The sequence below is a fragment of the Protopterus annectens genome, chromosome 5.part1 (assembly GCF_019279795.1).
Source record: "Protopterus annectens isolate FY-2018-M chromosome 5.part1, PAN1.0, whole genome shotgun sequence".
NCBI lineage: Eukaryota > Metazoa > Chordata > Ceratodontiformes > Protopteridae > Protopterus > Protopterus annectens.
The window spans coordinates 342,160,957-342,180,662 of NC_056736.1; the positions used below are offsets into that span (position 1 = coordinate 342,160,957).

Sequence of the window (19,706 nt, forward strand, 5' to 3'; positions counted from 1 at the left end):
AAGCACTAGGTAACCTGTCTACCACATAAGGAGTGGTTCTGGCCCAGAAATTATAGTTATTGGCCATCTGGGCAATCTTTTCCATCTCTCTCAACTTTCTGATTTGAAAGCTCGCATTTGCTCTTGTTTCTTTCCTGTAACTAGTCTAGTGCAGATTCAGATTCTTAGTTTTAGCACTTAAATTTGCTTATTCATGCTCAGCACTTGTTCAGAACTTGTTGTAAGCACCAAATAAGCTACTAATTACAATAGCACTAAACCTTCCTCATTACCTAGAGGAAAACAGTTGTTGCACTTACTTTCCTCACTTGCATAGAGAAAAACAGCTCTTGTACTCACTTTCCTCATTTATCTTTCTAGACGAAAATAGTTCTTTATTCAGGCATGTCCAAGGGTCAGCTCCCAGTGTTCTCTCCTGTCTATCTGATGAATCTGGGCATCTTGGGGAAATGTAGAAATTGCCTCATGTACAGAGACAACCCTCTCCTCCTACCACCCAACAGTACAACCTGCGAGAGATGCACTTATCTAGCCAAACTGGAGGTAAAGCACTCTCCAACCAAGACTGAACTTGACATTCAAGAGGAGAAGGTAAACACGTGCACCACACCACACTTATCACCTAGTCTCACTAAATCTGCACCACCAAAATCCACACATAAAAACACAAAAACATTCACAGAGACTCTCAGTAATAATCTCCCGAAGCAATAGAGACCTCCAAAGCAGAAATGCAAGCAACTTCCACCCCCCCCCAACACAACCCAAATGACACATAGCCCACAGACTCAGTGTGCCACTCAACCACAGCCAATAAGGCAAAACAATGTATCCAACACACTAGTCATAGGTAACTCTATAGTCAGGCACACTGATGTCCCACTCACCAGGCTAAACAAGGAGAAGGTTACTGCAGCTGCCGGTTGGGTGCCAGAATCTGCCTCATAACCCACGCACTCAGGTCACTCCACAACAAGTGGAAATATGACTCTGTCATTGTCCATGTTGGTGTGAACGACCTGAGACGTACCTCCCTGGACTACATGAAAAGAGAAATGGAAGAGCTCTCTGATCTTGTAGCCCAGGCAGATATGACCCTAGCCCTGAGTAGCATTCTGCCATTGCTAAGAATGATACTGCAGTACAAGGACAAAATGATTCACTTCAACAATTGGCTAAGCTTCTGATGTCATTCTAAGGGGATCCAGTATCTGTCTGCTTGGGATGACATAGTCGACAGACCACGATGCTTTGCCAGAGATGGCATGCACCTGTCGCCCCTGGGATTCCAGATACTGGCTAAGGCTCTTGCCGCCCTTATAGTGTATTTTTTAGGCAAGGTTCAAATGACAGATTCACCACCATAACAGGAACAGGCAAGCAAAAGCTGAGGATAATGCTACTCAGTGCTAGAAGTCTAAATCTCAAAATGCACTCACTCAAGGAACTCCTTAAAATGGAGAACATCGATATCTGTGTAGTGACTGAAACCTGGTTCAAGGCTCCAGAGAGCACCCCTGCACTACCATGCTATAACTCATACCACACTTTTTGGCCATGTAACCTGGACTGGAACACGAAAGGCGGAGGTGCGTCCATATTCATTAAGGATATCCACACCTCCAAGCTAGTTGCTCAGCATAATGCATCCGAGGTTATCCAAGTGCAACTAACTCTGGGCAAAACTGCAATCCAAATTGTAGTTTGCTACAGATCCCCCACCATGCCCCAAGATTCCCACTCCTCTTTTCTTGATGTACTGGAAAATATTAGGGTTCAACCACCCTAATAATGGGTGATTTCATCTACCCCACCATTAACTGGGAAAACTACTCGTGTACCAACTCCTTCACAAACGCTTTCTAGAATTCATAAACTCCAGTGCCCTGGATCAACTTATCCACACCCCCACCAGGGGCAACAATATCCTAGACCTAGTCATTACCAACATGAGTGACCGATGTTCCACACCTGAAGTCAACTCCTCGTTGGTCCGATCCGACCATAAGCTAATCATCCTTGATAGCCACATCCCGCCTCCACCCCCATTACGGAAACCACAGTAAAAAATTTCTCCAAAGCCAACTTCATGCTTCTTAAGACAGAAGTGGTGAACTTCATGACCCCATGCAGATGGATAATACAGTTACGACTGCTGAATCCTACACAAATGCACTCTATAAGCACTTACACGAGTGCATGGATCGTGCTATCCCAAACAGAACCAAGATGCTATCCCCCAAAAAAAGATAGCCAATCTGGTGGTCCCCTGCCATAAACAAACTGTACAACAGAAGGAAGAAATTGTTGCAAAAGAGAGTAAAATCCCATGAGTGGAGGACCTCCCTGGTCAGCCTCAGTAAGAAGCTGAGATCCCTTATAAGATCCTCCAAAGCTAGCTACAAAAACAAAATCGCCACTGATTCTATGGACAACCGCAAAGCATTCTATAGCTATGTCAAGAATCTCAGTGGCAACACCCAGATCTGCTCTGAGTTTCAGCACAACGGCATGAAAATTACAGAACCAGCTGATATTGTCAACATCCTGGCAGATAGGTTCAGTGCTAACTTTACCCCCCCCCCCCCCATCCCCTAAAGGGCCCATACCTATACAGGAAGAATGCAGAGTCCATGTAATCACAACTTCACAGGTAAAAGCTGCACTCTCTAAAGCCAAAATCACAGCATCCATGGGACTAGACTACATCCCAGGCTGCATTTTACATGAACTTCAGAACGAACTGGCTCCCCGCCTAAGCACCATGTTCAATTATAGCCTCACATCAGGCTTTGTGCCCACTGAATGGCTTACAGCAACAGTTATCCCACTCCACAAAGGGGGAGCCACCACTGATCCCGGGAACTGTCGCCCTATTAGCCTGACAAGCCTGGTCTGCAAGGCCATGGAACGTATCATCATGGAACTCATAAACAAAGACATTGGTAACCTCCAAACTCTGGCTCCCACCCAGTTCGGGTTTGTGAAAGGCAGATCATGCCTCCTGAATCTGATCGATCTCTTTGAGGCAGTCACCAAAGCCATAGATGAAGGTAAGGTGGTTCACACAGCCTATCTTGACCTCGGCAAAGTTTCGACACCATCCCCCATTCTGGAATTATAACTAAACTCACTAAACTAGGTATAAATTCCTGCGTCACAAGATGGGTTGCCAACTGGCTCACTGACAGAACCCACACTGTAAAAGTTGCACACTCCAAGTCTGACCTCAAACTAGTGACAAGTGGAGTACCACAGGGTTCAGTCCTGGGACCTCTCCTGTTTGGTATCTGCTTCTCTGAAGTACAGGCTAACACAGAAGGCCTCTTGTTAACAAAGTTCGCAGATGACTGCAAGCTAGGAATCATAGTCAAGTCCCCAAATGATGTGGAAATCCTACAGAAGGGCCTCACTGAGACAGATGCCTGGTATCAGAGCCATGGCCTCAAGCTCAGTGCCAAAAAGTGCATTGCCATCCCCTTTGGTAAAAACTCTATACCCATGAACTGCTACATAGACAGCAGTCTAACACCGAATGTGTGATGAGACCTTGGGACCCAGGTGCACAGTAGTCTGTCGTTTAATAGTCACATCGCCACAGTAATCAGGAAGTCCTTCTACGTGGCACACCTCATCATAAAAAGGTTCTCATCTAGGAAATAAGAGGTCATTGTTCCCCTCTACTCGACACTCATTAGACCCATTATAGACTACAGTGCCCCTTTTGGAATGTACCTCACAAGACATCTGCAGCAGCTGGAAAGGCCACAGAAGTTCCTCACAAAGAGGATTACTGGCCTCAAACAGATGCCCTACACTGACCGTCTCAAAAAACTCCAGCTTTACTCCGTAGCATATCGCCTACTCCGAGGTGATCTCTGCCTAACATATAAAGCTATGTCAAACCCAGAGCTGTTGGACATGCTACAGCTAAAGAAATCCCAATCCCTCCGAGCTACATGATCTAGGGACCTAAACCTTGTCACCACAATAAACAGGACATGCTGGAGGGATAGATTCCTGTCCCAGAGACTCCCATACTCTGGAACAGGCTACCCATCTATGTCAAGCAAATTTCTTCATTAGCACTCTTCAAGAAAAATCTTGATGAGTGGATGGGAAATAGGAAATACACCCTGGGGATCACTTCTGTGTCTCTGCTCGACAGTGGCATAGGAAAATAACTTTCTTGGGTGGCGTAAGCCAGGGAACCTACCTATGAACCTATAATAAATAATGCATCTCTCTGCAGTGAACTGTTTCCTGTATTAGTTATTTACATCTTTTACAACTGATAGAAAACAATGTAATCTCTAGCAGTCTTATTTTTTTGAAGTAGAATTTAAAAACATCAGCTTGCCTGTGTTAAATTTTCTCATGATTGCCTCATTGAAGTTAATGTCACTTCTAAAATAACTCATCCTGAATGAACTACTTCAAGAAAAAATAATTTTGTTTTACTTTTATAATTACATTATCAATTCTAAGTTTTACTTGGGTGTTTACTTGCCAAATAATTGGGTCCTTATCTGAAATATGAACTTATTTTTCCAAGTTAATATTGATGTGGAATCATACTTATAGTCCGTTACCTTACCTAAAATTTACTTATCAGTAGTCATGTTGTTCTTTGGCAATGGATATATGCCAGTAGAGTAACAAGTGGTCTATTGCTTAATTAAGGTCCATCATAAGTACTGTCTGAGCATGACATACTTCCTGTGTATCTTGTCAGTAGTATAGTTTTATATAGCTGCCCATTTCACAAAGTATTTTTGGTTTTATTTATGCTGTATTGGTTTCTGTTTATTATAATTAATACATACATGTTAGAAGTTTCAGAGCTGCTCTTTCAGTTTTAGAACCCTTTAATGTATCTTTCTGGTAATCGTTTAAGCGTTGCACAGCTTGTTTTCCTACATTCTGTGTTGAAGAACTGTTTCATTTTCAGTAACCTGTAGTAAATTTAACAAATTGCAATATATCATAACTACAGTAATTATAGCCTTTTTACATCCTGGTTTTGCAGTGTCTAGGTGAACTAGTTGGCATTGTATAATCATTTCATTTTTGAACTTTAGAAATTTCTTAATGCCATTTATAATAATAATTATTGCAGTACAATTAAAAGATCAATATTTACTTGTTCTGTTGAAAAATGGTGTCAGTATAGCATATTTGTAATGTCTTTTCTTTATGTTAATATGCTTCAAGTTGGTGAATGTTATCCTTCTGTATCTAGCATTAATTGCATAGTGATTTTATTTTTTTTTCTTTTTGTACCCAGAATTTTGTAATGTATTAAATTTCTTGGATAGTAAATCATGAAGTGCAGTGGATTAGCAAAGAGGAAGTAAGGATAACTATGGAGAGGATGAAGAATGGCAAGGCTTTTGGTCCAGAAGACATACCTGTGGAAGCATGGAGGTGTTTAGGTTAAATGGCAGTGGAGTGTTTAACTAGATTGTTTAATGAAATCTTGGAAAGTGAGAGGATGCCTGAGGAATGGAGAAAAAGTGTTTTGGTACCGATTTTTAAGAATAAGGGTATTGTGCAGAGCTGTAGTAACTACAGAGGGATTAAATTGATCAGTCACAGCATGAAGTTATGAGAAAGAGTAGTGGAAGCTAGGTTAATAAGGGAAGCAATGATTAGTGATCAGCAGTATGGTTTCATGCCAGGAAAGAGCACTACAGATGCAGTGTTTGCTCTGAGAGTGTTGATGGAGAAGTACAGAGAAGGTCAGAAGGAGATGCATTGTGTCTTTGTGGACTTAGAAAGTATATGACAGGGTGCCTAGAGAGGAGTTGTGGTATTGTATGAAGAAGTTGAGAGTGCAGAGAAGTATGTAAGAGTGGTACAGGATATGTACGAGGGTAGTGTGACAGTGGTGAGGTCTGCGGTGGGAGTGATGGATGCATTTAAGGTGGAGGTGGGATTACATCAAGGATCAGCTCTGAGCCCTTTCTTATTTGCAATGGTGATGGACAGGTTGACAGATGAGATCAGGCAGGAGTCCCCGTGGACTATGATGCTTGCAGATGACATTGTGATCTGTAGTGAGAGTAGGGAACAGGTGGAGGAGACCCTGGAGAGATGGAGATATGCTCTAGAGAGAAGAGGAATGAAGGTCAGCAGGACTGACAGAATATATGTATGTGAATGAGAGGGAGGATAGAGGAATGGTGAGGATGCAGGGAGTAGAGGTGGCAAAGGTGGATGAGTTTAAATACTTGGGATCAACAGTTCAGAGTAATGGTGAGTGTGGAAGAGAGTACAGGCAGGATGAAGTGGGTGGATAAAAGTGTCAGGAGTGATTTGTGACAGACAAGTACCAGTAAGAGAGAAAGGGAAGGTCTACACGAGGGTAGTGAGACCAGCTATGTTATATGGGTTGGAGACAGTGGCATTGACAAAAAGGCAGGAGTCAGAGCTGGACGTAGCAGAGTTAAAGATGTTAAGATTTGCACTGGGTGTGACGAGGGTGGACAGGATTAGGAATAAGTATATTAGAGGGTCAGCCCAGGCTAGAAGGTTTGGAGACAAAGCCAGAGAGGCAAGATTATTTTGGTTTGGACATGTGCTGAGGAAGGATGCAGAGTATATTGGGGAAAAGATGCTAAGGATGAAGCTGCCAGGTAACAGGAAAAGAGGAAGGCCTAAGATAAGGTTTGTGGATGTGGTGAGAGAGGACATGCAGGTGGTTGGTGTGACAGAGCAAGATGCAGAGGACAGGAAGAAATGGAAACAGATGATCCGCTTAAATTAGATTAAATTTCTTGATTGCCACATTGAAAAGTTTTATTTATTTTTTATATATGTGAAATTCTTATCAGCAAAAAACGGAGTCTTAAAGAATAACTTACAACTTACAGCAAGTCATATCATTGCAGCACGGGAATGCTAAAATTCCAAAACAGATTTTCCACAAGCTGAATGATTAGGTAGTAATAAAACAGCTATGAAGCACATGGCAAACTTAAATGCAGTGGCCAAAATAAATATTCAAGTTAATCTCACAACTAAATTTTTGGATAAGTACGGATTATGTGTGTAGGCAACCATCTTCAGGCATGTAGTCCAAAGTAAATGGAAAGCTTTGATGTCTTTATGATATAGCCTTAACCAAATGAATGGGTGTTGTCACTGCTGTGAAGTAAGATAAGAGTTACTTTTTTACAGTTTTAAAAAAGGTCTCAGTTATGCCAAATACTGTTTTTTTTTTCAGTATTAAATGCAAACCAGACTTGTTCAGAGTCACAAAGATAGTTAATGGAAGCACCGGGAAGTTCTGCTGGGTCTAGTTCTAGCAGCTTATAATGTTAAACTTGTGTGGCAAACTGCCAGATTAGAAGGTTAAATAAAAATACATTATTGATGTTTGCAACTTAGTAAGGATGCAAAGCAAAGTAAAAGAGTTACAAGAAGAAAGAGAGAGAAATCTTAATGTGGCAAGCACACAATAAGGCTGTCAGAATTTCATAATGGAGAAAGCATGAATCCTGTATCCCAGCATCTGCAACATGAAGCTGTAGCAAGTGGTCAAGCGGCTGAACTAAGGTCATTTGTAGTCTGGGGGAAAATGATCAGTTGTCCAGAAAAAAACAGACACCTCTTTAAGAAATGAATGTCTTGTCCTGAGAGTCATTTGCACGTTGAGGAAACATACAGGTACAGAGATGTATAAGGGCTATGCCAGTGTTAGTCCAACCAGAACTATCCCAAAAGGAATAGCAGAAGTGCAGAGAAAATGCAGATATTAAATATTCTAGATTTAGAAGACCATTGAAGAAACCAGCTAGAGGTATGGATAGTTTGAGAGTTGATCATAGTAGTAAAGAATGAAAAATTCCATTCAATTGAAATGTGTGATGTTTGTGAATAAACACCTGATTTTATGTAAAACGCCTGTATCATACTTAGTGTACAGTTAAAATATATCTAAAAGTGATCAGTAAACTGATGCTTTTTTTCTCTTCCCTGTGCCAGCTGTCCATCTACCTTCCATCACAGCCAACACAATTCATTCCTCAGTATGGAGATGTGAGTTGGTTGTGTTATGGCCATCATTCTGGCTATCAGGAGAGATTTGTTTTCTGTCAAGAACCTTTCCACCAGCAGCTGACATTCTTGCACTTAGACATGGGGGGCTTCTTGTGCAAACAGCCATGTTCCAACACATACTTCAAGATGTAGCTTGGCAAAGCCAAAGCTACATCCCAGGTCATGTATATTTTGCACCTCTGTCAGGAATATATGCTAGCACTGCAGCAGACTGGATTGCTTTCATTCCTGCCAGGATGAATGAGCTAGAGTCTGTCACTTACTCTCATCCTGCCTTATCAACTCTACCATTGCCCAGCTGGCTAGTAAATCCCATGTTATCTGTGTCTTTAACAGGGTTTTATCCTCTATACCGTGGAGCTGGTGTATTTCATTGATTATTTACTAAATAGTGTATTTTATGGATAGAAAAAAAGTGCGTTATATTGATGTGTGTATCTTAAAATATTAGTCCACAGACGAGAAGTGAGTGTCATATAGTGCACTTCTTACTAGAAAACAGCTACAGCAAAGATTGCATGAAGGCTAGTTACACATCCAGTTTGTCGAAGTCTTTATGGCGCATCTTGATAGACATTGCAACTGTTACACCAGCCACACTTTTGGTGAATCTTTCTAGCTTTATTTTATAAAGACCAAAAAGCACAGACTTCTTCCTCATACCACTAGAAAGTTAAGCTGCATATGTTACAAAAAGGCCAACTCACAAACGTATCTGTTTAAGTAATCAAAAAATGATATCAGGGAGAAAAGTGCAATCCGGTGCGGTCTTGACCTCATTCAAGAAATGGAGATAGGTTTCATTGACATTATGCCTGGATCTAAAGACGTGCCTGGGATTAGACATAAATGATGCTATGCTGGTCTAGTAAATCAGTTTTTTATAGTTGCGGTTGTATTTTTTATCTGTTACCACACATACAGGCATGTGTGTTCAAATAATTAAATTAGTGTGCATGAGCCAATATAGTTACGTTGGTAAGAAAAGAGAAGATGGCTGAGCTATTTTAAATAAGTCTTGTAATAGCAGACTGTTGAGTATTGGTTTTTATTGACTTTTGCATTATTTTCAACAGTGCTAGACTGACTGTCTGTAAGCAAGCATTTGCTTGAGTTATTTCTTCTGTCCTGTATATGCAGTCTTTAGACAAAAATAAGTGCTTAACAGCATATTATCTGCACTTTCATTAGGTCACTGTTTTTAACTCCTGTTCACTGATTTAATTTTAATTATTTGATGTAGCTGTATGGGCGGCCACGGTGGTGCAGAGGTTAGTGTTGCCGCCTCACAGCAAGAGATTAGCCGATTTGATTCTTGGCTGTGGTGCCTTCTGTGCAAAGTCTGTATGTCCTCCCTGTGGTCATGTGGGTTTCCTCCGGGTGCTCTGGTTTCCTCCCATATTCCAAAGACATGCAGTAGGTGGATTGGACACTCTAAATTGTGGCCCTAGGTGTGAGTGTGCGTGTGTGTGCCTTCTGTGGAAGGTTGGGTGCCGGGCTGGCAACTCGACATGGTAAAACTCCACTGCCAATCATGAGCGGACGGATGATCCGCTGTGGTGACCCCTAACCGGGAAAAGACGAAAGAAGAAGAAGAAGAAGATTTGATGTAGCTGTATATAAATGTATATGTTTTATTAACTGAGTTTTGGACCATTTTCAGTTATATGTTTTGTTAGCAGGGTCAAGGCCCATCTACAGTGGTGGACCAGAAGCTTTGTCCAGTTAAGTGAGTCACATAGTGGCAAATGTGTAAACAAAATTAACCTAGGATAAATGTTATCAGGTTTTAGCTTTAATCCTCTTTACTAAAGTGTACTGTACTCCTCTTTTGCTAAATACATATGAAATGAAATAAAGATTTTTGTAAGCTGGTGTAAAAATCTTGGATTATGTTTTTTGATTTTTCAAGTCGTGCCTTTGAGTGAAATTAAGGCTGTAGACAATATTACAGAAAAAGTTACATACCGTGACACTGAACTTGCATAATGATGGCCTTGTTATGGTGCATGGCAGGACTATGCATCTGGGTCATTTTTGTAGTGAGTGCCAGTATGCACATAGATGACCCTGAATTTTATTTCTCAGACTGTCCTTCAGATAGTGAGAAAGGGAAGCAAATTTCAGATTAGCACTCTTGTGCAAGACTGCACATGCAATGTTTGATCTGACCCTCCCCAGTACACTTTAACCTCCCCTTACACACACACACACACACACACACACACACACACACACACAAGCACATAATACACATACATACATTATACCTCTTCCTCTTAGTTGTCTATTTTTCTATGCCCTCCTTAGATGCTGTTTCCTAGGCAACGCTGAGTTCGCATCCTAGAAAACTCATGCCGAAATCGGCTCCGAGCAGGCATCTAGATCCATACTAACCTGATTACTGCTCCCTTGGTCCCTGCCAGCTAATAAAATTAGGTAGCACTAATGGTTCAGAGAACTTTGAGTGGGCAGAGAGCAGTAAAACATCGTGTATACTTAGTGATAATTATACTCAATTTTGTGTCATTGATTTATGCATCTTTTCTCTTTTTTATTTTTATTTCTATACAGCTATCCGGAGGAAGGAAAATGGCTGGTATGATGAAGAACATCCTTTGGTTTTCCTGTTTCTAGGATCTTCAGGAATAGGTAAACCAGGAAGCTTCTTACTCTGTATTAGCTGAACCCTTCATGCTTGATTCTGTGGAGGTGAAAAGATGTAATGATCTGTTTACTGTTAAGAAGAGGTTACCATGTGTAGCACACAGCGTAGTGTAATCAAAGAAAAGTATTTCTTTACTATTGTACCCTGCCTTGTTTGAGGCAGTGGCAAAGATGGTGCTGGATAATGGATAGTCTGACTACAGTCTAAAGCTGTTGACAGAATTTATTTTACTTTTTGTTGACTGACTAAGCCTTACAGAGCAGAGCTCATTTATAGACGGAATCCAGGGAAAAAAGTTATTAAATAATTATAACAACAATTAGACAATAATGTATAAGCATCATAAAGAGTAGAGAGCTACATAGAGCTAAAACAGAGACAAAAAGAAAATACAGAGGAAAAATTGTACTCTGGCAAATATATTATTTGTCTTCCTAGAGTTTTATTGTGTGTACACGTCTGTGTATGCATATATGTATGTACAGATATGTGTGTGTGTGTATGTAAAATTTTGTTTGCAGTCACTTAATTGATGATTGTGGCATCATATCCAGCAGTCCTGAACATATTAGATTAAAAAACAGACAAATAAGATTCACAATATCAAACTCCTGGAAATTACCCCCTGCAGAACCCATGTTAGTAGTTACTCCTGGATCCACAGCAGTGTGGAGTTTCGGGATTTGACATGTTTCTTGGTTTTAGACGTCCAATATTTAGCTTTTTTGCTCTAATGTTTTAATGTGTTTGGGACGGCCAGGTTTTAAATTGCAGTTGAATAAATTATTATAATCCTACACACACACACACACACACACACACACACACACACACACACACACACACTTATTTAACCCTGCCACATTAACAATTGTTTGCTTTTGTATATTTTACTAAATTGTATTTTTTTTCTAAAATGCTTGTTTTTACAGTATTGAAAAATGTGTAACTGCATACTGCTCAAATCTTTTTTTCTTCATTTGTTAACCAGGTAAACCCACTAGACTTAGGACTACAAGATGAAATTTGTAATCAGCATATAGCCTTATTAAATTATCACATAAGACATAGATACATATACATTAATAGAAAAGAAAACAAACCTTGTGAACATTTTCATTTACATACATTACACATTGTATATATGTTTTATTTCTTTGTATCAACTCTCATTTAGTCCAACATTACATAAAATACTCAGTTCCTGCCTTCCCTTAAATCTTACAACTCCCGAACATTATTTTGTATGTATTGTTCCACAAATTTCATTTATTTCTATGTAATTTGCTTCTTCCCTTTTTTAAAGCTCTCACTTCCAGTTCTTTTCTCTTTTTCACAATATTCAGTACTACTAATTAATTCTACAGTTGATTCACAGTTTGAGTTCATTTTTTTAGTAATTGCTTTTTTGGCAGCCAACAGAATTAAACTTAATAAGGCCTTACTGTGTATAGACAATTCAAATACTACAGCCCAGCTCAAAAGAATCTTTTCCATAGTTACAGCCATTTCCTCCCCCTGTATCGTGGACATACTATTCTGTATGGATTTTTTGAAATCTGCCAGCTCATTACACTCAAAAAAAAAAAAAAAAAAAAAAAAAAAAAAAACATGTTCCTAGTTACCTCTTTCTTCTCCATCACTCCTGCAACATTTGCTATCTAACTTTGGAAAAATTATTTGAAGTTTGCTTTGGGTATAAAAATATCTATACAAATACAGTGGGTATAAAAAATTTACACACCCCTGTTAAAATGCCAAGATCTGTAGTAGTTAACTTCATTTATCTGCAACCTGTGGGTATTCGGATCCATATCTGATCAGAGCCAGCAACATTTTTCAAGCATCTGCTCCAAGCTCCTCCCCTTACCCATAATCCCTCACATCTCCTACCTTCCCTCAGATCTCATTTGCCGCTTCATGCGTACGCATCGTAGTCTGTATAGCTCCAAGTTGGGTGCAGTAAGTTGTACTTTTTGGTGTATATTTAGTGTGAGTGAGTAGTCTTTTTTTGGTCATCCCTTTCCTCCTCTTCATCGTTCGTCAGTTTTTCTGTCAAAAAAAAAATAGTTTAAAAGTTAGGAATTGTGAGGTAGTGTAGACCTAACCATGCTTTGTGTGTGTGTGTTTGTTGGTTTAGTTTTGGCTGAGTGGTGTGTGGCGATGGCTGAGCAGCCAAAACCAACTTTTAAAAATTGCACAGTGTGTGGCCACAAGCTTTCACCGGCTGATGGCCACACTCTGTGTGTTATTTGCCTGGATGTTCCCCACCTATCTTTGCCATGTAGTGTGTGTGCAGGGTTCAGCCATAGGGTGTTGAAAGGGAGGAAGGCAAAGCTTGTAGCTAAGGGCCTGCTACCAGTTTCTGCTTTGGATTCGATGACCTCGACATCGGCTGCAATAGCCGACCAACCCCCCTCCCCTCAGGCTGGGACTCAACCTCCCTCTAAGTCGTCTGAGATGGGGTCTAAAATCAAAGGATAAAGACAAGGACCAGAGAGACAAGGAGAAAAGAGCAGAAAGGCATAGCAAACGGTCTCCAGAGCGGTAGCCATTTCCCAGTCCACCTGCTAAAGTTGTCAGGACCACTTCTCCTCAGCTCCACTCCCCAAGGTTCTCCCTGGAGCTGACGGAGCCCTCGGACCAGAGGCCTTCTTCGAGGTCATCTCACAGACCAGCCAGATCCGAGTCGGTTGGTTCCTCACGGTTGACTCGGAGTTGGTAGGAGCTTGACATGGACAGGATGATGTGGAGGTTCATTCGGACCCAAATCTAAATGGGAGTCTTGCCAGGCCCCTCTCCGACCGGAGAGGGGACCTCTATGCCCTTCTTCCATCCAATCTCTCCTTCCCCGATCCGACCTGCGGTTTCGGGGTTTAGGGATCCGGGGATCCTCGGAGCTGGGGGTTCGGTGCCGATGGTCCCTCCAACCTCGACGCCGGCGATTACCTTGAGTTCCTCGGATCAGACTTCAGATCCGAGCAACTCTCAGGGCTGAGAACGGGGAGCTGGATCCGAGGGAATGGAGGTGCCTTCGGCTCCGACTTTGTCGGATCTGAGCCATTCCTTCAGAACACTGGCTACCTTGGCCTCGGCCCCGAGCCTCACGATGAAGTCGGGGAGAGCTTCTTCCTTGTTGGTTGCTAAGGAGGTGCGCTCTCCTTCGGTCTTCGATGTGGTGGAGAAGGTTCTCTCCCAAGGATTGAGACCCCAGCCCATTGGCTTGGACTCTGCCCAGGCTGCCGTGGATTTGGTCAGGACTCCCATCAGCTTGTCCCAGGGACAGCCTGTGCTAGAGGACCCCCAGGTAGATCCCATCGTAGAAACCCCCATGACATATGAACCCTCTTCAGAGAGTCCCACTGAGGAGGCTCCCCGTAAGAACTCGTGTAAGAGGAGGCACATGGACTCCCATGAGTCCCTCACAGAAGATACTGACTTGGATGAAGGTGAAGGTTACCCCAAGTTACCTCCCAAGGATGTCTCCTTTGGAGACATCATGGAAATCCTCCGCCAGAGGGGAGGTTGGTCAGCCCCAAAACCCTCTATGGACGAGCCAGTATTCCGGGAGGCCTTTGGCATGGGCCCATCAACATCCTGGGTGTCCCCTCCTGCAGATCCATTAGTGGATCTCATTACCACGAGGGCATGGAAGGAGCCTGATACCATAGAGCCAATACCGAAATGCCCAGACAGGATCCTTTCTCCTCCCACAGACAGACAGGCCTGGTACAAGGGATCCACTGTAGATGCTATGGTGGTTGCAGCTGCCACCAAGAGAGAACCTGCTCAGGAAAGTTCTTCGGTCCACCCTCCGGACAAAGAGTCTAGAGCGGTGGATCGGTTTAGGAAGCTTGTCTTTTCTTCAGTGATGTTTTCTGTATGAGCGCTGAATTATTTGGCACACGTCATCTGACTCCAGCGAGACCTAGTCGCGGAATTCACTGTGTTGCCCCCAGAGTCTTTGCCGCCAGAAGACAAGCAGCTGTTCTCGGTGAAAATGTCGACTCTGAAATCTGTTTCGAACACGTCCATGTGTCTTCTTTCCCATGCCATGGAAGGAGCGGCTAGGAAGGCTGGGACTGACGTAGCTATGAGGTGGCACGCTTGGCTCAGACTCTGTCAATTCGCAGACCTCTTCATGGCTTCATTCACAAATGCTCCCTTTGACGGTTCCTCCCTGTTTGGGAAGACAGTTCGTGACACTTTGGTCCAGAGCAAGAAGGATGGGAAGACTCTGCCATCGGAGTCCGCTTCTCTAGCCCTCAAAGATCCTTTTCTAGGAATCAGAGAGGGCAAAAGAAGATGTGGTTCTGAAAATCTCAGTTTTCCCGGGACACTCAAGACAACTCATCCCCTAGAGACAGAGGGGACAAGACAGACACCACCCCAGAGGCAGAGGGGGCCAGAGGAACTTTGGGTCCCAGGAGACATTTTCTGACAGACCTGCGCAGTAACCCTGAGGGGTTGCCCGACTGTCCTGCTCTGGAGACAGTCGGGGGAAGATTGTTATGGCACCTAATGGCTTGGGAGTCCATTATGATGGACCGTTGGGTGTTCCAAATTATATCCAGAGGCTACTCCATCCTGTTCGTTGCCCCACCCATCCATCCAAAGTGCCTCCTGGATGTTCCACTCGCTCAAAGGGAGGTAGCAGCGCACAAATTTTCAAAGCTGCTTCACAATCGGGTCATCGAACCAGTCCCCCCCGGATCAGTCTGGATTAGGTGTTTACTCCAGGTTCTTTTTAGTGCCAAAAAAGACGGGGGACCTCAGGCCCATATTGGACCTGTCAACCCTGAACCTGACTGTAGCCAAGCAGAAAATCCGGATGGTCACCCTGCAGTCCATTTTGCCTTACCTCCGAGAATGCGACTGGATGTGGTCGATAGACCTCCAGGATGCTCACTACCATATCAAAATTTACAGAAGCTCCAGGAGAGTCCTTCGCTTCCGGCTGGGAGCCAATCATTTCCAGTTCAGAGCCCTACCCTTCAGTCTCACCACAACCCCCAGGGTGTTTACCAAGGTTATGGCAGTCGTAGCGGCTCACCTGAGGCTTCAGGGATTCAGGTGTTCACTTACCTAGATGATTGTCTCCTCGCTGCTGCCACCAAGCATCTACTTTGCATGGCCAGAGACTCCTTCCTACATCTGGCAGTCAATCTAGGGATTACCATCAACATATCCAAGTCCTGCTTGAACCCAACACAGACCTTGGAATTTATAGGGGCATGGCTGGACACTCTACTATTGCAGGTTTTTCTCACTCGAGACAGAGTCCAGAATCTATGGGCTCATGTGTCATTGATCCTCGGCCCCAGAACTCCAACAGCGAACAATGTTCTCCAAGCCCTAGGCTCCATGGCTGCAGCAATTTCAGTCCTTCCCTGTGAGTGCCTTCACATGAGGGTACTTCAGTGGTCTTGGTTAGTTCTCCCCATGGACTATCAAATACGAATCAGCAGAGCCTGCAAGATTTCTCTTCTTTGGTGACTCCAATCGCTGGAAATCTCGCCAGGTCATCCCTTCATAATGCCCATAGCCCAAGCCACAGTGAACATGGACGCCTCCCAGCTCGAGTGGGGGGGCACTTTTTGGGGAGGACGGTCCAAGGCACGTGGTCCCAGACCGAGACCAGATTGCATATCAATGTTCTGGAGATGAGGGCAGTACTTTTAGCGTTGCAGGCCTTCCATACTGTTCTCCCGTGGACGATTGCAGTTCAGTCAGACAAACATGTCTGTTGTCTGGTACATCAACAAAGGAGGAGGACCCAGATCTTACCCTCTCTGCCGTGAGGCCATGAGAGTGTGGGAGTGGGCGATCTCCACCAGTCGGTTTCTGATTGCAACGCACATCCCGGGACGCTCCAACATTTTAACGGACAGAGTTGGACTATTCTAATGCCATATGAGTGGTCGCTGAAACAGTCAGTAGCGGAGGAGATCTTCCTTGCGTGGGGTCACCCTTGCTGCAATCTCTTCACATCTCCTTCCAACGCGAAGTGCAGTGAGTTCTTTGCTATGATCCCCTCATCAGAGGACTCCCCCAGAGATGCTGTCATCCTTACTTGGCCTCTCGGGTTACTGTATGCTTATTCCCCATTACCGCTCATTCTGAAGCTTCTTCAGAAAGCTTGCCGACTGGGGTGTATAGTGATCCTCATTGCCCCATTCTGGCCTCATGAGGTGTGGTGAGGTGTGGTTCCACTTCCTCTGGTCTCATGCTCTAACTCCTCCACGGATTCTGGATCCCTGCCCGTATCTCATCTCTCATCCCTCGGGCATCAGTCAGCCTGATCTGGCCAGCCTCAAACTGACGGCTTGGTTGCTCCAGTTCCCTTGATTGCTAGGACTCCCGGTCTGTCATCATCAGTAAAGAATATTTTGGTGGCATCCCACAAAGCTTCCACTAGGAAGGTTTATCACAGCAAATGGGAATGCTTCTCTATTTGGGCTTCTCAGAGGAACCTAGATCTGTTTACAGCCCCGGTTCCTGCAGTGTTGGAGTTTTTGTCATATATTTTCTATCAAGGGGCTAGTTCCTCTATGGTAAAAGTACAACTGGCAGCCATATCTAATTTTCATGTTGGCGAAAATCTGAATGCTCTGGCCTCTTTGAGATTGTGTAAGGCTTTTCTGAAAGGTACTTTTATTTTACGTCCCCCGGTTAAGGATTCCGTTCCTCCTTGGGACATTACCCTAGTTCTACAGGCGTTGGTGGCTCCCCCATTCGAGCCAGCAGTGTCAGTAGATTTGAAATTCCTGTCCTGGAAGACAGCTTTTCTAGTGGCCATTACTTTGGCCAGAAGGGTTTCTGAGATCCAAGCTTTGTCTGCCGTGCCCCCTTACTTGATCTTTCATAAAGACAGGGTTTCACTCCGCACGAACCCTTCTTTCTTACCGAAAGTTGCTTCTGAGTCAAATGTTAACCAGATGATTAATCTGCCTGTGTTCTTTCCAAATTTCTAGAACACGGGTGAATATAAGCTGCATTTGCTAGATGATCATAGACAGCTTCGTTTCTATTTACACAGGACTAAACAATTTTGTAAGTCTGACCAGTTATTTGTGTCCTTTTCCAGACCCTTTTTAGGCCAGGCCATTTCCAAGGTCTCTCTAGCTAGATGGATTACACAATGTATACTGCAAGTCTATAAGGGTAAAGGTCTGTCCCTACCTGGTCCTATTAAAGCCCATTCTGCCAGATCTATGGCAGCTTCTTCTGCCTTTTGATCTAGGGTTTCTCTGGATGATATCTGTGCAGCAGTGACCTGGGCAAGGTCACATACATTTATTTCTCATTATAAGTTGGATCTGATCTCTAGAGGGAGAGCATCCTTTGGCTCTGCGGTGCTCAGGAATATCCTTCCATGAGGGCCTCCCAGGAGTTTTGGTAGGTGGGGACTCTGTCCCACAGGTTGCAGGTAAATGAAGTTAACTACTTCAGATAAAGAAGTTATGTACTCACCATAACGTTCCATCTGAGTAGTTATACTTCATTTTCTGCAACCATCCCACCCTTCTTCCTCCGAACCTGTTCTAGGTTACTGTTGTTATTGAATTGCTAATAGTTTGAATAGTGGCAAACTCGATCTGAGGAAAGGTAGAGGATGTGAGGGATTATGGGTAAGGGGAGGAGCTTGGAGCAGATGCTTGAAAAATGTTGCCGGCTCGGATCCGATATGGATCCAAATACCCACAGGTTGCAGAAAATGAAGTATAACTACTCAGATGGAACGTTATGGTGAGTACATAACTTCTTTTTTTTTGTGATATAAAAGAATGAAACCACAGTAAATCATTTCAAAACTTTTCCCCGATTTAATGTGATCTATAACCTGTACAATTCAATTGAAAAACAAATTGTTAGGGGAAAAATATAAAAAATAAAAAACGTACAATAAGCTGGTTGCATAAGTGTGCACACTCTTAAACTAATACTCTGTTGAAGCACCTTTTGATTTAATTACAATATTCACTCTTCTTGGGTACACACTTGCCATCAATTAAAGAGACTCTGATTAACCCCAAATAAAGTTCAGCTGTAGAAAGCTTTCTGTACAATGGAGGCAATGTGGTGGCCAAAAGTCAGTTTGCTGTCAACCTGGGTGCCCAAGTCCCTCTCGACTAATTGCATGCTTAGGACCTTGTTATTAATGTGATAATTTGTGGGGATGTCACGCTCCACAAAGAGAGTGATGATGCATTTTTTGGTATTTATTTTGAGGCCATGTTTCTGGCATCAGTCATTTGTTTGGGTGAGACCCTCTTGGAGGATGTCCACATCACTGGGGAACTGATGACAGCTCCAAGTTTGCAGTCATCTACAAACTTGGTCAACCATAGCCCACTGGTTTTGGCCTCCATCTCAGAAAAGTATATCACGAAAAACAAAGTTCCCAAGACTGATCTCTGGGTACACTGCTCGTTACGGGTCTACGGCTTCAGGTGGCTTCCTATATTTTGGCTAGGTGAGCCAGTTTGCTACCCGTCTGGTAACATAAGGATTGATGCCTAGTTGAGAGAGTTTATCTATTATACCCGAGTAGGGAATAGTATATAGGCTTTGACCATGTCAAGGTAGGTGGTGTGCACCGGTTTCCCCTCATCCATGGCTTTGGTGACTGTCTCAAAGAAGTCAACTAAATTTAACAGGCATGATCTCTCCTTGATGAAACCAAACTGTGCGGGATCGAGTGTTTGGAGAGGGCTTTTTGTTTGACTCAGGGGAGTGCTCAATTTTTGATTCTCCTTGTGGGGGGTTTCTTGCTCTCTGAAACTATTTCTAGAATGTGCCAGTGTTGTCAGTGTGAGAACACTGAGGTTTCTCAGTCCCTCAGAAAATATTGAGTTATTACAGAAGGGGTTTCTAGAGCCTACACTCATTCCTTCTCCTGCTGTTCTGTCTGAGATGTGTGTGTTACTGCCTGTAATTTTCATGATAGTCAGCCAGTTGCCCCTAAAAAGGC

At 43.2% G+C, this 19,706-nt stretch overlaps 1 protein-coding gene across 1 annotated transcript in view; it reads left to right on the forward strand.

Moving 5' to 3' along the window:
* CLPB (caseinolytic mitochondrial matrix peptidase chaperone subunit B) overlaps positions 1 to 19,706 on the forward strand; it is a 2,847,862-nt gene that overhangs the window by 2,093,581 nt on the left and 734,575 nt on the right. Inside the window, exon 8 of the mRNA XM_044073023.1 lies at positions 10,639 to 10,716. Coding sequence (XP_043928958.1) covers positions 10,639 to 10,716 — 78 coding nt within the window. The remainder of the gene's footprint in view (positions 1 to 10,638; positions 10,717 to 19,706) is intronic.